Source organism: Doryrhamphus excisus, linkage group LG8 (genome assembly GCF_037039965.1).
Source record: "Doryrhamphus excisus strain RoL-2023G ecotype Guam linkage group LG8, RoL_Dexc_Guam_v1.1, whole genome shotgun sequence".
In the NCBI taxonomy this organism is placed as follows: Eukaryota; Metazoa; Chordata; class Actinopteri; order Syngnathiformes; family Syngnathidae; genus Doryrhamphus; species Doryrhamphus excisus.
Genome location: NC_136364.1, coordinates 3,191,596 through 3,211,624, shown reverse-complemented (window position 1 = coordinate 3,211,624; position 20,029 = coordinate 3,191,596). Strand labels below are relative to the sequence as shown.

General features: G+C 41.9%; 1 protein-coding gene across 1 annotated transcript; it reads left to right on the top strand.

Moving 5' to 3' along the window:
- Positions 1-11,600: 11,600 nt before the first annotated feature.
- On the top strand, positions 11,601-19,331 carry LOC131134922 (short transient receptor potential channel 4-like). The gene is made up of 10 exons (XM_078792642.1): positions 11,601-12,404; positions 13,647-14,165; positions 16,408-16,744; positions 16,817-16,956; positions 17,051-17,364; positions 17,445-17,640; positions 17,729-17,923; positions 18,186-18,227; positions 18,300-18,389; positions 18,467-19,331. Exons 1-10 carry the CDS (start codon positions 12,027-12,029, stop codon positions 18,980-18,982), a joined length of 2,727 nt encoding a protein of 908 aa, XP_078648768.1. The 5' UTR covers positions 11,601-12,026; the 3' UTR covers positions 18,983-19,331.
- Positions 19,332-20,029: the final 698 nt, after the last annotated feature.

The following is a 20,029-nucleotide window of genomic DNA, read 5'->3' as shown; positions in this document are numbered from 1 at the left end:
ATATTGCTTTATTTATCCAATCATATTGTAATATATTTGTTATGTTTTCAGTAGGTTAAATCTTGGTTTTAATGAAGATTGGACAGTCCGGCCCTCGGCTTGTGGCCAAATGTTTTATTTGGCCCTCCGTCCATTTGACTTTGACACCCGTGATCTATGTGATCTGTATTGGTATCCATTGAGTTTACTCATGGATTATCGGGATCGGTAGCATCGGAACAACCCCAATATTTATACATATACATATACATATACATATACATATACATATACATATACATATACATACACATATACATATACATATACATATACAAGTGCAAGTGCAAGTGCAATGCAAAGGGAAGAAAAATCATGAAACAAAAAAAAGAACACAACTACTGGATAATTGATTGGCCAAAGAAAATAAAAGCCATGTCAAAGTTTGGCATCTGTAGAAATGAGCAGTGGACATTGTTGGCAGAGTCCAATTATAAGTATAGCCGAGTAAACCGCAAAGCAAAGCCCCTCAGGCCTCGACAGTTTCCAGCTATAAGAGAAAATTGAAAAAGCGTCCAAATAAAACTTTCTGACAGCAACGCCCGCAGAGAGGGAAGAGGATCATATCCCAAACCTTCAGGCTTCAGGGTTGAGGCAAAGGGAGGTTTTATGCTATTCTGTCATATCAGCTTTATCTCAAAGTCATGTAAATAGTCATAGCATCAAAGTGTCAGCTTGGTAAAGGCGCTGAAGAGACCAGTTGCTTGCTTCTGATGTGATTTCCTGCTGGGGCAAGGATCCAGGAGCTGAGGATTGAAATGCTGCCCTTTCACCGGAGTAACAACATTGCTTATTCTGCTTTAAATCCAATAACAACACATCTAAAAGCAGTTTGCTTCAAAGATTGACTTTTTTTGTGGCCGCTGGTTTGTTTTGCCTGTGTTGACTCTGCTGACAGCCAGGTACGATTCTACCTGCAAGTGAAACGGCAGATAAGATTTGTTCTACCTGCATCCATAATCTAAAAATGCCATGTTTTCTTACTGATTCTGAACTTCTATTCCCCCCTCCAACCCGCTTACATCAGAATGTCAGGCCTTGTCATCGGCGTGCACTCACGGGCAGGACGTACTCTTACTGCATTCCCCACTGTCAGTAACTACGCTGTTATTAGAAGTGTGTTAACAGAGATATACATCATGTAAGGCGCTCTGAGCCCGCCGATCCGATAGCTGGATAATGAGGTGCTGCTGTACAGACAGTGTGTGGTCAGCCAGAGATGGATGAACTACGGTAACACCAGTATTATTTGGGTGTCAGTTCCACTTAGCCACTTCCTTGCTTAATTTTTCTACTTACACCTCACAAACAAACCCTCACTGGAAATACTGACGAGTGCCTACATCAGTCACCTCAACAGTATGACTTCATTTGTCTTACTTCCTTGTTTGTTGGGTTATGAAAAATGACTTAAATTCTCAATGACTGCATGAACATAAATGACAAAATAGGTTTTCTTTGGTTTGGGATGAATTTTAGCCCAATTAAAAATAAAGCACATTCACACAGAAGATGAGCCCATACATTTCTGTTGAGGATCTGGATAAATGTGAGCATGTTGTTAACAGTTAACAGTCAGAGCCTTGGTGGAGGTTAGTGCTTTGCTCAATTCCATTCTAGCTTGTTTTTGGTTTGTAAGCAGGTTTAATGTGTCCAGTCATGTTTTTAATTTTCCTGAGGAATGTATGAATCAGGAAATTGGTTTTAATTGATTGAATCTTACTGACATTGGCACAGATTCTTTACTCTCCACTGTTCTATTTCTGTTCCCCATACAGTCCGGCATCAGCCATGCATGCTGACATCATCATGATAGCAATTTCGGTTCATCAGGTTTCTGTCAGGTACAATCCCTCTTTGCTACTTCTCGCTGGAAATATTGGCACCATTGCCTCAGAGATGCTCTCGCGCTATGAGAAAAAAAAAGTGCAACTAGCGGAAGCGTACGCAACGCAGAGCCAGCCGGCAGCCGAGTCCATCTTTGCCAATTTTCATTTACTCTTGGGATTCAACAGAACTAAATAGGCAGAGGAAGTGGTCAGGTTGAATCATATTCTTTACTCAAATCCCTCGGGTAGGCCTGCATGGCTAGAGCCAGAGACCATGAAGGATGGTAGGAGCGATCATACTGCTTAGCAAACAAGTCAAATTAGGTTTATTTGCACCATTCACCTAACAAATAGCTTTGCAGAAAATACTACTGGTGACCAAATTGAAACAGCCTGGAACTGCCTTAAAATATGCATTGCATGGCCAAAAATAGGTCACCACCTGCATTTACCCAAGTAAATAGGTATGTGTCTATAGTTTCAGCTGGCAACAAGTTATATGACCCAACCTCAGAGGTGTCTAAAGGGCTGCCCGGGGGCCATTCGTGGCCCATGGCACATTCTAAAAATAGAAGTTAACAAGAAAACAAAAAAATAACCCTACAGCAAAAATATTTGTCAGAATATAATGACCGAAAAGTTACATTTAAAAATGTTATAATATTATCACAATGAAGTCATAATATTACAAAGAAAATTTACAAAGGTTATCTAAGAAGAATGTTGAAATATTTGGAAAAAACAAACAAACAACAAAAATAGGAAAAAAGAAGAGCAAAGTTCTGACTAATAATACACTTTTTCACCTACATCACAAAACTGAAATGCATTTTTTTCCTTGAAATATATAAATAACTTATCAATACAAGATATTGGTCAAAAATTAAGGCAACTCTGGATAGAAATAAATGTTGTGACATTGCAGGCGTTTGTGTAAACCACACCACAGCAAATGTGGTGTGTATGACCATTTTTTTGGCCAGAAAGTATGTTAATAATTAAAGACGAGGTAAACCAATGGTAAGGCATTCATCCGTGCTTCTGACTTGAGACGTTTGTATGTTATTAAAACCTGAAATTCCTGTGCTCCCTGTGGAGGAGTGATCACCTGCAGGTCAAAGTTAAACATCTTGCTGCCAAACGAGCCAGTGGGGATTTCCTTCTGATGAGCTGTTAAAGGTGCCAGCCACTTGACATGATGCCCATCCCTGCTGGTCCAACTTGCTTATGCTGACTGGAAGTCATTGTGTGGCATTAAAATGACGAACAATGAATACACACAATTTTGACACCACTGTCGGTCTAGCTTACAGGTCTATATATTTAACTTACATATAAATGCTAACTAGTTAGCATGAGTTCAATTCTCTTCTTGGGCATCACTGTGTGGAGTTTGCATGTACTCCCCATGCGTGTGTGGGTTTTTTCCGGGTACTCCGGTTTCCTCCAACATTCCAAAAACATGCTGGGTTAATTGGCAATTAATTTTTCAAATTGTCTATAGGTATGAATGTGAGTGTGAATGATTGTTTGTTTATATGTACATTGTGATGGGCTGGTGACCAGTCCAGGGTGACCCCCACCTCTCATCCAAAGTCAACTGGGATAGGCTCCAGCACATCCCTGAGGAATGAGGGTAAGCGGTATAGAAAATGGATGGGTAAGTCCACAAAGGACTTTAAAGTTAGTACTAATTGCAGATGACACAACAGCATTGACAATTACATTGAAAAGCATCACATGGGAAATTAACTACAGTAAAGTCTCGTTATATCGATATCGGTTATAACGAATTACTACTTATTACGATACTCTTTTCATTTCCCGGCAAATTTCTAGTCTTTTATGATATAATTAGTTCCGTTAGTACGATACACGGTTATTATGATAATCCGGTTACTACGATGCCCTTTTCATCTCCTGCCAGCCAATTTGGTCTGCTTATATCGATACAAAAGCAGCTTAAATCAATCTTTGCTTAAGGATTTCAATACCAAAAAAGAACACGGCGAACGGCTGCTTCCAGTCAACTTTATTTTTCACACTTCCACCACCAGAGCGCAGCACACACACCGATTCCCGCACTTCCTGGTTCACAGGTCATGTCAACCCGCCCCACATAGCTGGCCAAACACATGCCTGCAACAGAAGAACCAACTGACATAGCATACACACCTATTCCAACGAAGACACAAGCGTTGCAAAGTGTTATGGAATTACGAGGTTACTTGGAGTCAAGAGAAAATGCATCAGATTGTTTAGAAATGTTAAACAGTATTGAATCGTTTGTGTTAAAAGGTGAAAAGAGGAAGCAGAAGAAGATGGAAGATTTTTTTAAAGTACATATTGCAGAATAAGTACAATAATAGTAATGTAAACGTTGCAGTTTTTGTTTTCCATACATGTACTCATACATGTACTAGTTGCAAGAGTGCGTTATGAAAATAATAAATGTTGAAAAAAAATGTGACCCATCTGACTTTAACCGAATTGTGTTATGTATATGAATGCAATCATTTTTTGCAACAATGTTTATGGTTTTGTCTGCTGAAGCGTGAGGATTTTGCATTGGTTGAATTTTAGAAAAGAAATAGTCATTAAAAAAGCGTAAAGACGTTTTTATTTAATGCATTGAAGTGCCGAAGAACTGGAGTCTGAGGCGGCGTGTCGAATTTGGGAGAAAACTTTATTTTTCTTGCCAACATTAACTTGCTGTCACAATCTGCATCGCCTCCGGTGTGACAGTTTTGTTTTTCACGTTGTTTGCCTTAGTTCCGGTTTTCATGCTCTTATTTTGTAGTTTTTCCTGTGTTCGTCTGTCCTGTGTTTCGTTACTTTTACACTTTCTTCTACGCGCACCTGTTTCCAATTTGTTTCTTGTATTTAGTTCAGCCAGGTGCGTCTAGTTTTTGTTGGTTCATTGTTTGTTGTAGCTACGTGTCGTATGCCAGTGCTGCATTCGCCGAATTCCAAAAATAAAGGCTAAGCTTTTTCCTGCACCATTTGCTTCGTCTCTGCATCTTGGGGTCGTATCGCATCACCCGCATGACGAACCGTGACACTTGCACTCTCTTGCTACGTAAAGGCATGAAAGACATGAAAGCCACAACAGGAAGCGGAAAACCCCCGTCCCTCGCGCCTACCCCTCCGGGTGGCAACACCTTTCCTATCGATAGTTCCGGGGTGAATTATGTCCCGGTAACCGGTAATCACTACAGCGTAAGTTTATTTTTATTTACTGTAGTACAAAATTTATTGTAGTACAAAAGCATGCTAGATACGCAATCCATGAACTCAAGGAGAAAATTACATGCCATATCAAAGATCCGCCCACTTTTAATGCAGTTCGGCGCAGGATCGGATATATGGATAGTCCGGTTATATCGGTATTTTTTCCGACTCCCGAGAATATTGATATAACGAGACTTTACTGTACTTATAAAGGATTTTTGTGCTTTGAACTCAAACAACACTAAAATAATGTTACATGTACAATGTAACTTTGTTACGCATGCTCAAAGTAAACTAAACCCCATTCTGTTATTATAGTTATTTATAGGTCAGGGTGGTTGAATACTGAAGGATTTTCTGTGTGTTTCTCTCCTATTCTTTGTGTCTCATGTGTGTTTGTCTCCTATTTTTTGTGTCTCACTCATATACGTAACTATGCACTACATTTAATCATGTAGAACCAAGCAGCCTTGGGCAAATCACAGGACACATAATCGCTTTCAGGCACCAGAGCTCTTCTACACATCCACAATTTTGACTAACTACAGATAACGGGAGAACATGTCGGCAGCCGCGGCTTGTCGATAACGGCTGGCTCCACCGCTCCACCCCGCCCGCCCTGCGTTGGTGAGAAGACATCGGCCGAGGAGAGGAGGGGGGCCACCTGTGTTACGCCAGAGATCTACCGACATTTCTTAGCATAATAAAAGCCGGGCAGGGACAGTTAGCTGCACTCATTTGTTCTGACCTGAAGACTTATGAGCCCGGAGCTCCGTGTAATCTGACTGGTCTGAGAGTAAACCATATAACTGACAAGTTCGTTGTCATCTCTTGCCTCCAACACGACACCCACAGGAATCACTGACCTAAGAACAGGAGGTCAAATTCCAACAATATCCATACAAGTTACCAAATTTGGAAACATACTTGATAACATCAGCATTACCTTTTCTCTTGTCCGTGTCCCCACGTCGCTGGGATCAGAGGCTTCTAGAAGAAACACAAACGGTTGTCACTGTTATTATCTAACCTTTTAATAAAAACCTAAATAAAATGATAATCCCATTCAGTGGATAGGTTTAAGGGCCTGCTATGGCCAACAGTGGGAAAAGGAGGCAGAGGAATATTTCAAATATTTCTACACAGTGACCCCGCCGTGCTGTAATGGACTTAATCTGCCCCTCAGAGTCATCTGTCATCTGCTAACTGTTGTAATATATGCTTCCTGATAGATGTGAGCTTTAGTTATGGGCTTTCAGCTTGATTTATCAGCCCATGTCTCCTGTAGCCTGCCACACAGAAAAACACTGTCAGCAAGCACCCCCCTCAACACACACACAAACACAAACCTAAAACACACACACACATCTGACAGCTTTAATGGGAACCAGTGCACCAACTGACAAACTCTTGCTCATTCTTGTCAGGTGATGGGAGTGTTGCTGAACCTGCAAATAGCAGTCACAAACAGAACCTCTAACCCCAAGCACTGCATTGTACCTCAGAGGAGAGCGCTAGGCGCTAGAGACGAACGTACCTGTGTAGAAAAGTAACACGCTATGTTTTCAGACTGCACTGAAGCTTGTCTATAGGAGCAGATCCAGTCTAGTCAACATCAGACTAGATTTAGTAGGGTGTGCATACAGCCAGGTGGAGATCATACAGATTATCGAGGCATATTATGAGCTGTGTCGAGTACATAAACAGAGTTCAAGTGGGTTTCCATATATTTTTAGCATATCATTTTCTTTTCTTGGGCTGCATGGCGGTCTAGTGGTTAGCGCACAGATCTTACAGCTAGAAGACCTGAGTTCAATCCCACCCTTGGCCATCTCTGTGTGGAGTTTGCATGTTCTCCTCGTGCATGTGTGGGGTTTTCTCCGGGTACTCCGGGTTCCTCCCACATTCCAAAAACATGCTAGGTTAATTGGTGACTCCAAATTGTCCATAGGTATGAATGTGAGTGTGCATGGTTGTTTGTCTATATGTGCCCTGTGATTGGCTGGTGACCAGTCCAGGGTGTACCACGCCTCTCGCCCAAAGACAGCTGGGATAGGCTCCAGCACCCCCGCGACCCTCATGAGGATAAGCGGCAGAAAATGAATGAATGAATGAATTTTCTTTTTTCTACGTTTGGAGCAGGGTTGTGCTTGGGTTTGCTCCATCGAGTAGGCATACGCTACTGCCCCCTATATATCAACGCCTGAATTACACCTCAGAACCATACAGAAAACTCCCGTCATTACAATACCATATGGAAAAAATGCTAAGGAGTTGCTCATATGCCTCCAAGACTCTGAAACCGGCATAGTAACGGTTCCCATCAAATCTACAGTATGTGATGTGCAGGTCTGTTCAGGTTGCGTCACCATGTCAGTCAAGGGCTGTCGGAGGCCTGGCAGGCAGTCCTAATTAGCTTCATGTTCATCTAATGATGTTTGAGTTTCTGACTATTGCATCAAGATTTCTTTTTAGCGAGCGAGGTCAAAACATCACAGATGTGCTCGGCATCTAATGGACAAGACGAGAGGAGGCTGGAGCCCAATAAAAATACATGCGTTTGCTTTATTGTCAGCATGAATTAGGTAAACTTTGCTTGGATTTTTATTAATTCATTCATTTTTTACCGCTCATCCTCACGAGGGTCGCGGGGGTGCTGGAGCCTATCCCAGCTGTCTTTGGGCGAGAGGCGGGGTACACCCTGGACTGGTCGCCAGCCAATCACAGGGCACATATAGACAAACAACCATGCACACTCACATTCATACCTATTGGAGTATGAATGACAATTTGGAGTGGCCAATTAACCTAGCATGTTTTTGGAATGTGGGAGGAAACCGGAGTACCCAGGGGGAAACCCACGCATGCATGGGGAGAACATGCAAACTCCACACAGATGGCCGAGGGTGGAATTGAACCCTGGTCTCCAACCTGTGAGGGCCGCACACTAACCACAAGACCGCCGTGCAGCCCACTTGGATTTTTAGTGAGGGGAAAAACAATACTTCATCAATACTGAATGAAGGTGCTTCTTGTTCAGTAGCTGGCTGGTAAACTGAAGCTGAGATTAACGGTATTTATTATACCTACACACCCCAGAATGAGAAAAGTTAAAGCAGTAAACAATTTGCTGTGAACTTGTAAACATAAACCAATTTTTTGACCCACATTTTGCAGCCTTCTGTCTCAAGTTTTGTGCTTCTCTAGACACCTAAGTAAGAAAGGACGATCTACTCTGGGAATGTTTTCCTCCCTAGGGACAGAAAGACGTCCCCAGCTCCCAATTACATCTGCTGCCATAAGTCATGCAGACACTTAAATGTCTAGTGGCCCTAAATAAAAATAATCTCTGCCACAAATTAAAAAAAATTGTCTGCCCTCTAGTGGACAGCAAGGTCACTTCGGCACAATTTATTTCTACTACAATATGTTTCATTACGGCATGCCACCGCTCCTACAGTGCAGTTTTGCAGCTACAGCTACAGCCAAAATAATAAACATTAAATGAATATTTTTCTGGCAGTGTCAGTCAAACCATAATTATATTTGTAAAGGCAGATTTTTTAATTTTTGGAATTGTGCGACTGTACCTAATGAATACCTAATGAAGCAATGCCAATAGTCATTACCTGTGAATGCTGAAGAGCTGCTAAAGCTAAACTAGTGTGCAAAGTAGTCTTCACAATTTTCAGGCAGCTGTCTAAATGATACATATTGCCATGCCGAATTGTGGAACAATGTGCAGGCAAAATGTGTGTAACTATAAACACCACTTAATGAAGCACGACACCCAGTTTTCCAATACATTGTCACGATACACCTGACTTCCATTTCTGCTACTAACTTGGAGCATTAGTAACTAAATTCAGAGCTTTGGCGCTTGTAAAGTTGATGTACAGCCAAATTTAACAAGCTCTGTGATTAAGGTTTAAGATTGCAGAAGTCCGAAAATCTATGTGTTATGATCTGACAAATCCTAAGTAACTTGATCAAATGTAGACTTAGTACAATACAGTGCATGGACATTAACACGGTGGCAGCTGTTCTACTCGAAAGACAAAAACATTGACACTGATGTTGGGAACATAGAGATAGGTTGAATTGTTTATTGTATATGTGAGGCACTTAATATGTGCTACCATTCCTGCCTCGCAAACTGTCATTTCCATATTACATGTATTATCATTCATAGAAGTGCTGCCATACTTCACAGTCTGATTGGCTTCTGGCTATCTTGGCCTTGTGAGACTTTTCTCTGTACAAAAAAATACTGTCATGTTTTAAACGAGATCTTGTGACACCCCATAGAATATACTTTCCAAGAGTGCAGTTGTCACACACACAGACAGCAGACAAAAGAGACATATTGTCTCTTACTTATTCATTCATTCATTCTACTGCTTATCCTCACGATGGTCACAGGGGGTGCTGGAGCCGATCCCAGCTGTCTTCGGGCGAGAGGCGGGGTTCAAACAACCATTCACACTCACATTCATACCTATGGACAATTTGGAGTTGCCAATTAACCTAGCATGTTTTTGGAATGTGGGAGGAAACCGGAATACTCAGAGAAAACCCACGCATGCACGCACAAACTCCACACAGAGCTGGCCGAGGGTGGGGTCTCTTACGTATGACACTGAAAACCTGACAAGGGAGTCAAAATTTAACAATGAGGTGCACTCCAAATAATTCACTGCAGCGTTCAATCACTGCCACGTCATAAAAAAACATGTAAAAAGATACTGTAACTGTACTGTAATTTCAAGTTTATGAAAACAGTGGCAAATGAAAAGTTTCACATTCATGCCTTTGATAACAATGGTGACATTAGACACCACATGAATATCAAATGACAATACAAGTTTATTTCATCAATACACGAGTGATACACACAGTGATTTTTAACTATCACCTAGCTCCTTGCTTTAAAGCATTTTAGTTTGAGCTCAAGTGCACTGTATCGCATGGCTTCACTCGCAAGCAGACCCAGACTCATCTCTGGTCTTGTTTGATGTACAATAGGGTTCAGATGATCATGTTCATACATGACCAAACAAACCACCTAACCAAATCTTTTTAACCAAACATGACAAGTGTGAATGCATCGTAAAACACCAACACCAGTGTTGTGAAAGTGCTGCATGAGTGATAACAGCAGCAGTGAGGATAATGATGACTGCATGTCCTGTCAGTGAGAAACAGCACTTCCTCAAAGATCACAACAACCTACTTTTTTCTTTTTTTTAATCACACACTTTGCAACCCTGGGGGGGGGGTAGAGCAAATAAAATAAACCATGAAAGTCAGTGGGTTGGGTGTGTTGACAGGATGTGTGTCCATAGACTCCTCAGAGGAGGAAGAGGAGAGGCGGGAAGCTGAGTGCATGACATGTCATTGACTTGCTGTGTTTTGTGAGGCGGAGGACTATTTTCCCCCTGTGTGGCATCTTCTTCTGATTCCATTGGGAGAGGATTAAGTCAACTGCAGAACAACATTGAGACGGTAAAATTTTGGTTTATTTGTTTTACACTGTTTTTTTCCTTGTAAAATTTAGATCTTATAGAGAGCCAGATAGAGCACTGTTTGCACACCACACAAGTACAATATTGGTAACATCAAAAACAAAATAAGAAAAGAAAGTGGCTATGACAGACAAAATGTCTTATTCTTGTGCTGGCTGCTGATGAAAAACTTGGAATTAACATTCCATTTTATGGATTTATCACTGTGAGGCTTAAGCAAAATAAATACATAAGTGACCTTTAAGCGTATTTGGAGTATATCTATGCTGGATATAGTATGTTAAAAAGTAAGTACTTACCAGAGGCGGGGATTCCACTTATCATCAAATACTTGAACCTGGCTTGGACTTGTACAGTGACTCAGGATGTGTCTCGAACTTTAGTCTGATGACTTGAAAATACTTGAGATTTTCAGTGAGTGTGTTGAGTGAAATGTGTCCCCATTCAAAGTTATTATGTCATGGCCAGCAACAGTGTGGATTACATTTCTGTGCACTTATTAAATCCTGAATACGATGTCAGCACTCTTATTCTGTGACTTGCCTAGTCTTGTCACACAGGTCTTATTTTATTTAAAAAAAATAATAAAACAATTTGAAATTAATTCATCGTATTTGTCAGATTTAATAAGAGTTTAATGGAGAATTGGGCGGCACGGTGGTCGAGTGGTTAGCGCGCAGACCTCACAGCTAGGAGGACCAGCGTTCGATTCCACCCTCGGCCATCTCTCTGTGTGGAGTTTGCATGTTCTCCCTGTGCATGCATGGGTTTTCTCCGGGTACTCCGGTTTCCTCCCACATTCCAAAAACATGCTAGGTTAATTGGCGACTCCAAATTGTCCATAGGTATGAATGTGAGTGTGAATGGTTGTTTGTCTATATGTGCCCTGTGATTGGCTGCCGACCAGTCCAGGGTGTACCCCGCCTCTCGCCCGAAGACAGCTGGGATAGGCTCCAGCACCCCCGACCCTCGTGAGGAAAAGCGATAGAAAATGAATGAATGAATGGAGAATTATTTGGTAAACGGTGCTTATGACTTGTAAGGACGTCAACATTTCAAACCTAACTTGAGGCTTGACTTGATTTGAGACTTGGGTTTGATTTCCTCGACTTGACTTGAAAACTGACTTGAGACTTGCAAAACACTGACTTTCTCACATCCCTGGTATTTAGACTTTATTCATTTTCTTACAGTATACTGTTTAGGATAACAGGTCAGATAGAGATTATAAATCATCAAAAATAAATCTACATGAAATATCGTCTGTAATAGGAGTGTAATGGTGCACCATAATCGCTGTTCAGAATGTACTTCTGTTTTCAGAAAGGGAAGAATACATAAAAATCTGACTACAAATACATGTACCGTGACAGCCATTACCTCTTTCTAATTAGATGCAGCAATGTCCCAGCTGTACTATAAGAAAACAGACAACTGCTCGTACAGTGACCGCATCCCCCTCCACATTGTACGGGCGGAGGCTGAGCTCTCCGCCCTGGAGAGGGCCTACCTAGGGACGGTGGAGAAAGGGGACTATGCCACCGTGAAGGAGGCCCTGGATGAGGCCGAGATCTACTTCCGCATCAACATCGACTGTGTGGACTCACTGGGACGCACGGCCCTGCTAATTGCCATTGAAAACGAAAACCTGGAGATTGTAGAGCTGCTGCTCAGCTACAACGTGCACGTGGGCGACGCCCTGCTGCATGCTATCCGCAAAGAGGTGGTGGGCGCCGTGGAGCTGCTGCTCAACCACAAGAAGCCCAGTGGTGAGAAACAGGTAGGCAGTGACATGCATATGACGACTTGCTCATTAATTAAGTATATTGCGCAACACAGCAGTGACAATGTTGTAATCGTAGTAGTTGGATGCTGACCACTCATGCAGCTCAAAACTGCATTCAGAGTTTGCCTACAGCCACATACAAGAGACCCTGGCAGTTTTTTGCCTTTATAGATTGTGTGCCCAGTGACTACAAAAGACTTGACAATTATTGGATAGGGTTGTTAATTGGAGCATTTAGTTAGATATTGGATATTGTAAAAAACATTAGCTGGTGTGCAACCAAGCTTGTACAATCACTGCACATGAATGTGGACGCTATCACAACATGAAAAGTGTGACCCAGGATCTCTATGACAAAAAAAGCATCAGTCACTTTTCCGTACATTTTGGAATGCACAGATATACTTTAAAGCTCTTTCTTAGCCACTCAGCTTCTGCTTTGATTCCTCTAGGAATCTTCCAGCTGCCAGGACTGCATGTGATGGGACTGCGAAAAAGAGTATTGTTTTCACTCAGGGGGAACATTTAATGAGGCTAGATGATTCGCTGCAAGCCCGCTGTTTGACAAGACGGTTAAAGACAAGAGACATGAAAATGAGGGGCTTTCAAACCTCATGTGGGAGTCAAATTACGGTTTTAGATGTTTTTGGTGATTAAAAACAATGCAGTGGATAGAGATTAAGTTAATTTAAGCAATTCTGCTACATTCAGGGATTAGTTAAAAGTGATTCTCTGACTGTTAGGACATGTCTTTACGTTACTCTCTCCTAAAAAGAATGCACCTCTTGACCACACAGTAGTACGGTCACGCAGATGAGAGCTTTCCCTACCATATTCAGTGTTTCCCAGTAATTCATTAATTTGTGGCTGCATGCCACAAATAAATTTGGACCGCCACAAATAAATTTGGCTCTACCAGGTCACCCTCGTTCAAAAACAAATTATAATGGAACTGTAGCTTGTCATTACAACATTGTACAGTAGATAGCATTGTAACTCTGCTTCTTAACACACCTCAAACACACCTTGTCTGCCAGAATGTAAGACGACATAACAGGAGGGATCAATGGGAGGGATCAATGTTAGCAACTTATTTAGCGAGGATTCAGATACTTTTTGATTTTTTTTCATTTCTAAAGCAACAAGGTCATTTAATTGTGCATCCGGCCCATGGTTGCTGATCTAATTGATGTTACTTACTCAGACTCCACTATTATTTCTGTCTCTTCTGTAAAGGTCCCACCAATTCTGCTGGACAAACAGTTTTCAGACTTCACTCCAGACATCACTCCCATTATCCTCGCTGCCCACACCAACAACTATGAGATTATCAAACTACTCGTGCAGCGAGGTGTTTCCATACCACAACCACATGCTGTACTGTGCAACTGCCTGGAGTGTGTGTCCAGTTTGGACGTGGATGGCTTGCGCCACTCTCACTCCCGCCTCAATATTTACAAGGCCCTGGCCAGCCCGTCTCTCATCGCACTCTCCAGCGAGGACCCTTTCCTCACAGCCTTTCAGCTCAGCTGGGAGCTGAAGGAGCTCAGCAGGGTGGAGAACGAGTTCAAATCAGAGTATGAGGAGCTGTCACATACGTGTAAACAATTTGCCAAGGATCTCCTGGACCAGACCAGGAGCTCCAAAGAGCTGGAAATCATCCTCAACTACCGTGACGACATCAACCCCCTGCTAGATGAGAATGTCAACGATTTGGCCCGGGTGAAGTTAGCTATCAAATACTGCCAGAAAGAGGTAAGGAACAACAAGGAAAACATTTTTTTATGTGTAAATGTATCTCCACACTATGAAGGTGTGATCGAAATCATGTCAAAATCAGGTGGCTATATTTAGCAGTAGTCTCCATTAGCCAGTAGTCATCCATCATTTCTGGTGTGTATTTACATATGTGGTGAAATGTATTGTAAAACATTCGTTATTGCTCCTGAAAGAGACAAAAACATAAATGTGACACACTGAATAACAACAATGTTGCCTAGATGAGAGGAACACCATCAGGATGAGCCACAAATGGGCCTAAATGGGTTGAGATGTCCTGGGGGACATGTAATTGCAAGGCGGGTTCTGATTGTGATGCATACACTTGCCAACTCACTACCCATGACAATTGGATAATTGGGGATAATGACAAAGATGTGATGAAACTCATAATATTTTAATCATTAGGAGAACTTTAGGGGTCACGGTTAGGATCTGATACTACTATGTGATACTATTTATAATCAGTTTTGCACCAATTTGCATTGCCCCCATAAAAAACATTTTTTGTTCATAGTATTAGATTAGACAATTATGTGGATAAAAGTGTTCATGCTTGGCCATTATACATACAGAAAGTGGTGCAATTCAAACCAGATGGTGTACATACAGATGGAATGGGTTTGATTCCCAGCCAGGGCCAGCAGTTGAAGATCACCAATTATGGTCCCAATCCTTGCTAAATCGGTAGGTTGCATCAGGAGAGGTATCTGTCACCCCTCCCCTTTTTTAATAAAGTTCCATATTTTGTTATGACTGCCATGAAAAAAATATTCGGTCCATTCCACACCACCCAAGCAACGCATCCTGTCACCGCACAATAAAATTAATTCATATTCTATTTTCTATACCGCTTATCCTCACTAGGGTTGTGGGTATGCTGGAGCCTATCCCAGTTGTCTTCGGGCAAGAGGCAGGGTACACCCTGGACTGGTCGGCAGGGCACATATAGACAAATAACTACTCACACTCACATTCATACCTACGGACAATTTGGAGTGGCCAATTAACCTAGCATGTTTTTGGAATGTGGGAGGAAACCGGAGTACCCGGAGAAAAGCCACAAACAGAGTGAACATACAAACTCCACACAGAACACACACTGCACGCTAACCACTTGACCACCGTGCGGCCCCGCAAAATAAAATCAAGACCTGAAAATAAATTAAGCAATCCAGCGGGTGTTCCACCAGATTTTCGCTGATTGTTTGGCCTATTTATTCCCCTATTTTCAAATGCAAAATGTATGTTCTAAGGGTGTAAAAAGCCCAATCCAGCAAACAATGCAATCCTTGAGCAAAAATACAAGTGAAATAAAGACTACTACCAGTAAAACAGTACATTAAAAGTTTGTTGTACTGATGATGTATAGTCTAGTGCAGTGCTAACAATGGTATGACCACATACTTTTTACAGGTGGTACTTTTTGAAGAGATGCATCTGTCGGGTGGTTATAGAACATTACAAGCACTTAGAGGTTGTCCGCATTATTAGAGCAGATGGTCCCATCTTTCAATGAAGACGTTTTCACTTCCTGCTACTAACAGCATGTGTCAAAAATCTGCAAACAGCAGATTTCAATCTCAATCCAAACAAATCCTGTGCTTGGTGCCACATAGAGTGTGACACAACATGCAATATGGCCACTCCCAACGGCAGATAGGAAACTTTAAGGAGATTCTGCATGGAAAGATGACCTCATCATCCACCCCATTATGTGGATCCATTTGGCTCTAATGAGGTTACATAGAATTGATCGCTCATCACCACCAAAATATGTCTTGTAGATGCTTCGGAAATCACAGTTTAAGAATAAAAGGGATTGTGAATCATTTCTGAAATTTTCAGTGTTTTATGGTAAAGGGTGGACTGACATGCTTAACAAATTACATTGAGAGACATTATGTTTGCAGAACTCAACACGCTCAAAGGCAGTAGATTGAAGCCTATTTCTTCTTTCTACTTCTCCGTGTCTAAGTAATTACTGCTTGGTCTGCTGTTTTGCACTGGTAAATTTTTATTTATATTTTTATGTTCTACCTTTTTTCCCTCACTATGCTTATTGTTGTACCAACCCACCAGAACAAATTCATTGTGCTGTGTGAACTATACATGGCAATATACCTGATTCTGGTTCTGTCAACTGAATGTTCTTTGATTACAAAGGCATGCACTATTACTCTCCCAGTTATCTTTTATTTCTTTCTCTCATTTTTAGTTTGTCGCCCAGCCCAACTGTCAACAGCTGCTGGCCTCCCGGTGGTATGATGAGTTCCCGGGCTGGAGGAGGCGTCACTGGGCAATGAAGTTCATCACATGCATCCTCATAGGGCTCCTCTACCCAGTCCTCTCCATCTTCTACTTGGTCTCACCGAAAAGCCGCTACGGTCTATTCATCCGCAAGCCGTTCATCAAGTTCATTTGTCACACGGCTTCCTATTTGACGTTCCTGTTCCTGCTCTTCTTGGCATCACAACACATCGCTGCCCCGCAACGCGACTTTCAGGGCCCGGCTCCTACCTTGGTGGAATGGATGATTCTACCCTGGGTACTTGGTAAAAAAACGCTAAACTGTTGACATATTTGTCTTTCATGGCAGCAGTAGAAACATGTTTTTGCTCTTCAAGGATTCATATGGACAGAGATCAAGCAGATGTGGGATAGTGGCTTCCAAGACTACATTGATGACTGGTGGAACATAATGGACTTCATCATGAACTCATTGTATCTTGCAACAATTTCTCTGAAGATTGTCGCCTATGCAAAGGTAGGAATCCTGGATCACAGGGTGCACCGTGATCACATCAGCACAAAAGTCCAACAGGAAGTGTCATTGATGATATCCTGGATCTATCTTCCAGTACAGTGGACACAAACCCCGAGGCAGCTGGGAAATGTGGCACCCGACCTTAATAGCCGAGTCTCTATTCGCCATTGCCAACATCTTTAGCTCCCTGCGCCTCATTTGCCTTTTCACCGCCAACTCCCACCTGGGCCCCCTGCAGATCTCGCTGGGCCGCATGCTTCTGGACATCCTCAAGTTTCTCTTCATCTACTGCCTGGTGCTGCTGGCCTTTGCCAATGGTCTCAATCAGCTCTACTTTTACTACGAAACCGATGAGGGCAGCAACTGCAAGGGTATCCGCTGTATTCAGCAAAACAACGCTTTCTCAACGTACGGTACAAGTGTATTATGTATAAAAAATATCCTTGTTCATCAGCAGGGAACATTTCTTATATTTATTTGTTTTGCAGGTTATTTGAAACACTGCAGTCATTATTTTGGTCCGTATTTGGCCTCATTTCCCTCTACGTGACACGAGTGAAGCCGAACCATGAATTCACAGAGTTTGTTGGAACCACCATGTTCGGCACGTACAACATCATCTCTTTAGTGGTGCTGCTTAACATGCTAATTGCGATGATGAACAACTCGTACCAGCACATTGCAGTGAGTAGCCTTGTTAAACCACACCCATTCATCTCTGTGTTCTTTTTTTAAAGCCTCTGATAAATTGCTATTGCTGTTTTCTTTCAAGGATCATGCAGATATAGAGTGGAAGTTTGCCAGAACTAAATTATGGATGAGCTACTTTGAAGAGGGAGGGACTTTGCCATCTCCGTTCAATATAATTCCAAGTCCCAAGTCTTTTTATTATCTGACAGGATGGATAAAAGCACGATTGTTTAAGAGGCCTAGCCTAAAAAGGCTTGAAACCTTTGAAAGTTTGGGGGTAAGTTATTTCATCTTATTTCCTTGTAGTTCTTCCAACTGATGGTAGATTAGCAGTGGGGTAGGCTTTGTTTTGTTTGGTGAAATGGAACTGGTGTGTTTGCTCTGGTAGTAGTGCGCTTTGTTTGCTTAAGAGTGAATGTGATCGCCACTAAGGGAACCACCAAGTACCTTTTTTCATTTTGTTTTTTTTGGAGGCCAAATCCTAGAAAAAATGTACAAAATGTATATTATCAATGGGCCATTTGTTTCTTTAATTGTAGAGACGTGCAGCAGACAACGTCAGACTAAACCACCAGTATCAGGTAAGATGACTCCGTTACTCACAATAATGTATTTTGCATAAATATCGCCATTAGTATTGTGTACTTTTCCAGGAGGTTTTGCGTAACCTCGTAAAGAGATATGTGGCTGCAATGATCAGAGATGCCAAGACAGAGGAAGGGTTGACTGAAGAGAACTTCAAGGTAGTGCAAATTCAACAAGATTGTTCTTTGTACTTTGTAATCCCGTTTGTTAAGATGTTGACCTCAAATATCAACAGGAGCTCAAGCAGGACATCTCCAGCTTTCGCTATGAGGTGCTAGGAATGATGAAGGCCAAACCCCACGGTCGCGGGTCTGGGAAAATTGCAAGCTCCCCCTTTGCTTACCAGGGAAATGCCTTCAAGTATTCCCCAAAGCGTTTCACGGATGAGTTGCAACAGAGGCTGGAGGTGTTTGACATGACCACCAGCAGGCCCAGTGGAGCTGCAAATACCTGCCATATTCCAATCATCAATTCTGTTGTCTCGGCTGCTTCTGTCAAAAGTGACAAAGAACAATTGGATGACGCTGGGATCTATAAGAGACACACCAGACAGCACTCTCAGAACTGTGATGAAAGTCATTTAGAGAAGGGCTTGAAGAATCCAGAAGCCGGACGACAAAACCAAGAGCTTCAAAGTCCGATGGTGATCGTGGAAGTCATGGATAAAGTAGACAAGCAAGCTCAAGAGCAGAATCATTCATGCAAGCTGTGCACAAAGGAAAAAAAGGGCCTAAAAAGATACACACATTAATCCTATACAATTAATAGATGTTATTTATTCTCTTTTGTGGTCGTTTATTAGATAGTAGAACTTACATATTCATTCCAACCTCCATCTATCCTGTCAAGTTAATTAGTTAATTAGGTCATAGCATATTTCATGCATCCCCTCATGACTGACTCCAGTGATTATGGACATCACATTTTCAAGTTTGCATGAGGTTTTAGTCAGACGTAAGAACTATGTTATGATCAAACTGGAGCATTTTGGACCACATATTTAGAGTAACCTCAAAACATTAATTTTGTACACATATAACACTACTCTCAGCACAACACCCCACTAAATTATTGTGACACCTCTTTGTTGTTTGTATCAGTAAACAAATAAACTATCGGTACTCACCGCCAATGAATGCTAATACGCTGTAATATGATAGATTAACTTATGGATTTGTTGTGTCTCACTGCCACATTGTGTCTTTCATAACAATCAAGAATAGCCATTTAATTTACCATTTATATGCATTTAAAATTGTTTTATGCCTGTAAAACTATAAAAACAGGTATTGTGTTAACATTTTTGAGAGTCCCCAGTGATGGAATCACACACGGGCTACATACGTAGCTGACTTACAGTTACAGTTGTCATTTTGTAACTTAGCAACTAGCTTCTTTGTAAGAAGGTGAGGACATGTGATTAAAAAAAATAGGAGGTGCGTGATGCTGTAATCTCGCGAGAGGGTACGTGACGCGCGCAAGTCAGACAAACGGAATACCAGCACTCCCAAACAATCTTAACTATTTAAACATCCGCAAAGTATCTTTGGATATGAACCAACATATTTAACTGCTGGAAAAGTTACAGTTGGCAAAAAACAAACCTGGAAGATCTGGAGGAGTACATCGACGGGTGTTTTGATAGTATCGTCATGGGCAAGTCACCCAAGACGCCGAACTCCAAGCGTAGCCGTCCTGAGAACTCCCCTGGGGAGATGTCGCCACCAGGCACAGACATCAAGGACATCCTCGATTCCATCGACAAGAGGCTGATTTGCTTGGACGACCGCCTGGCTCT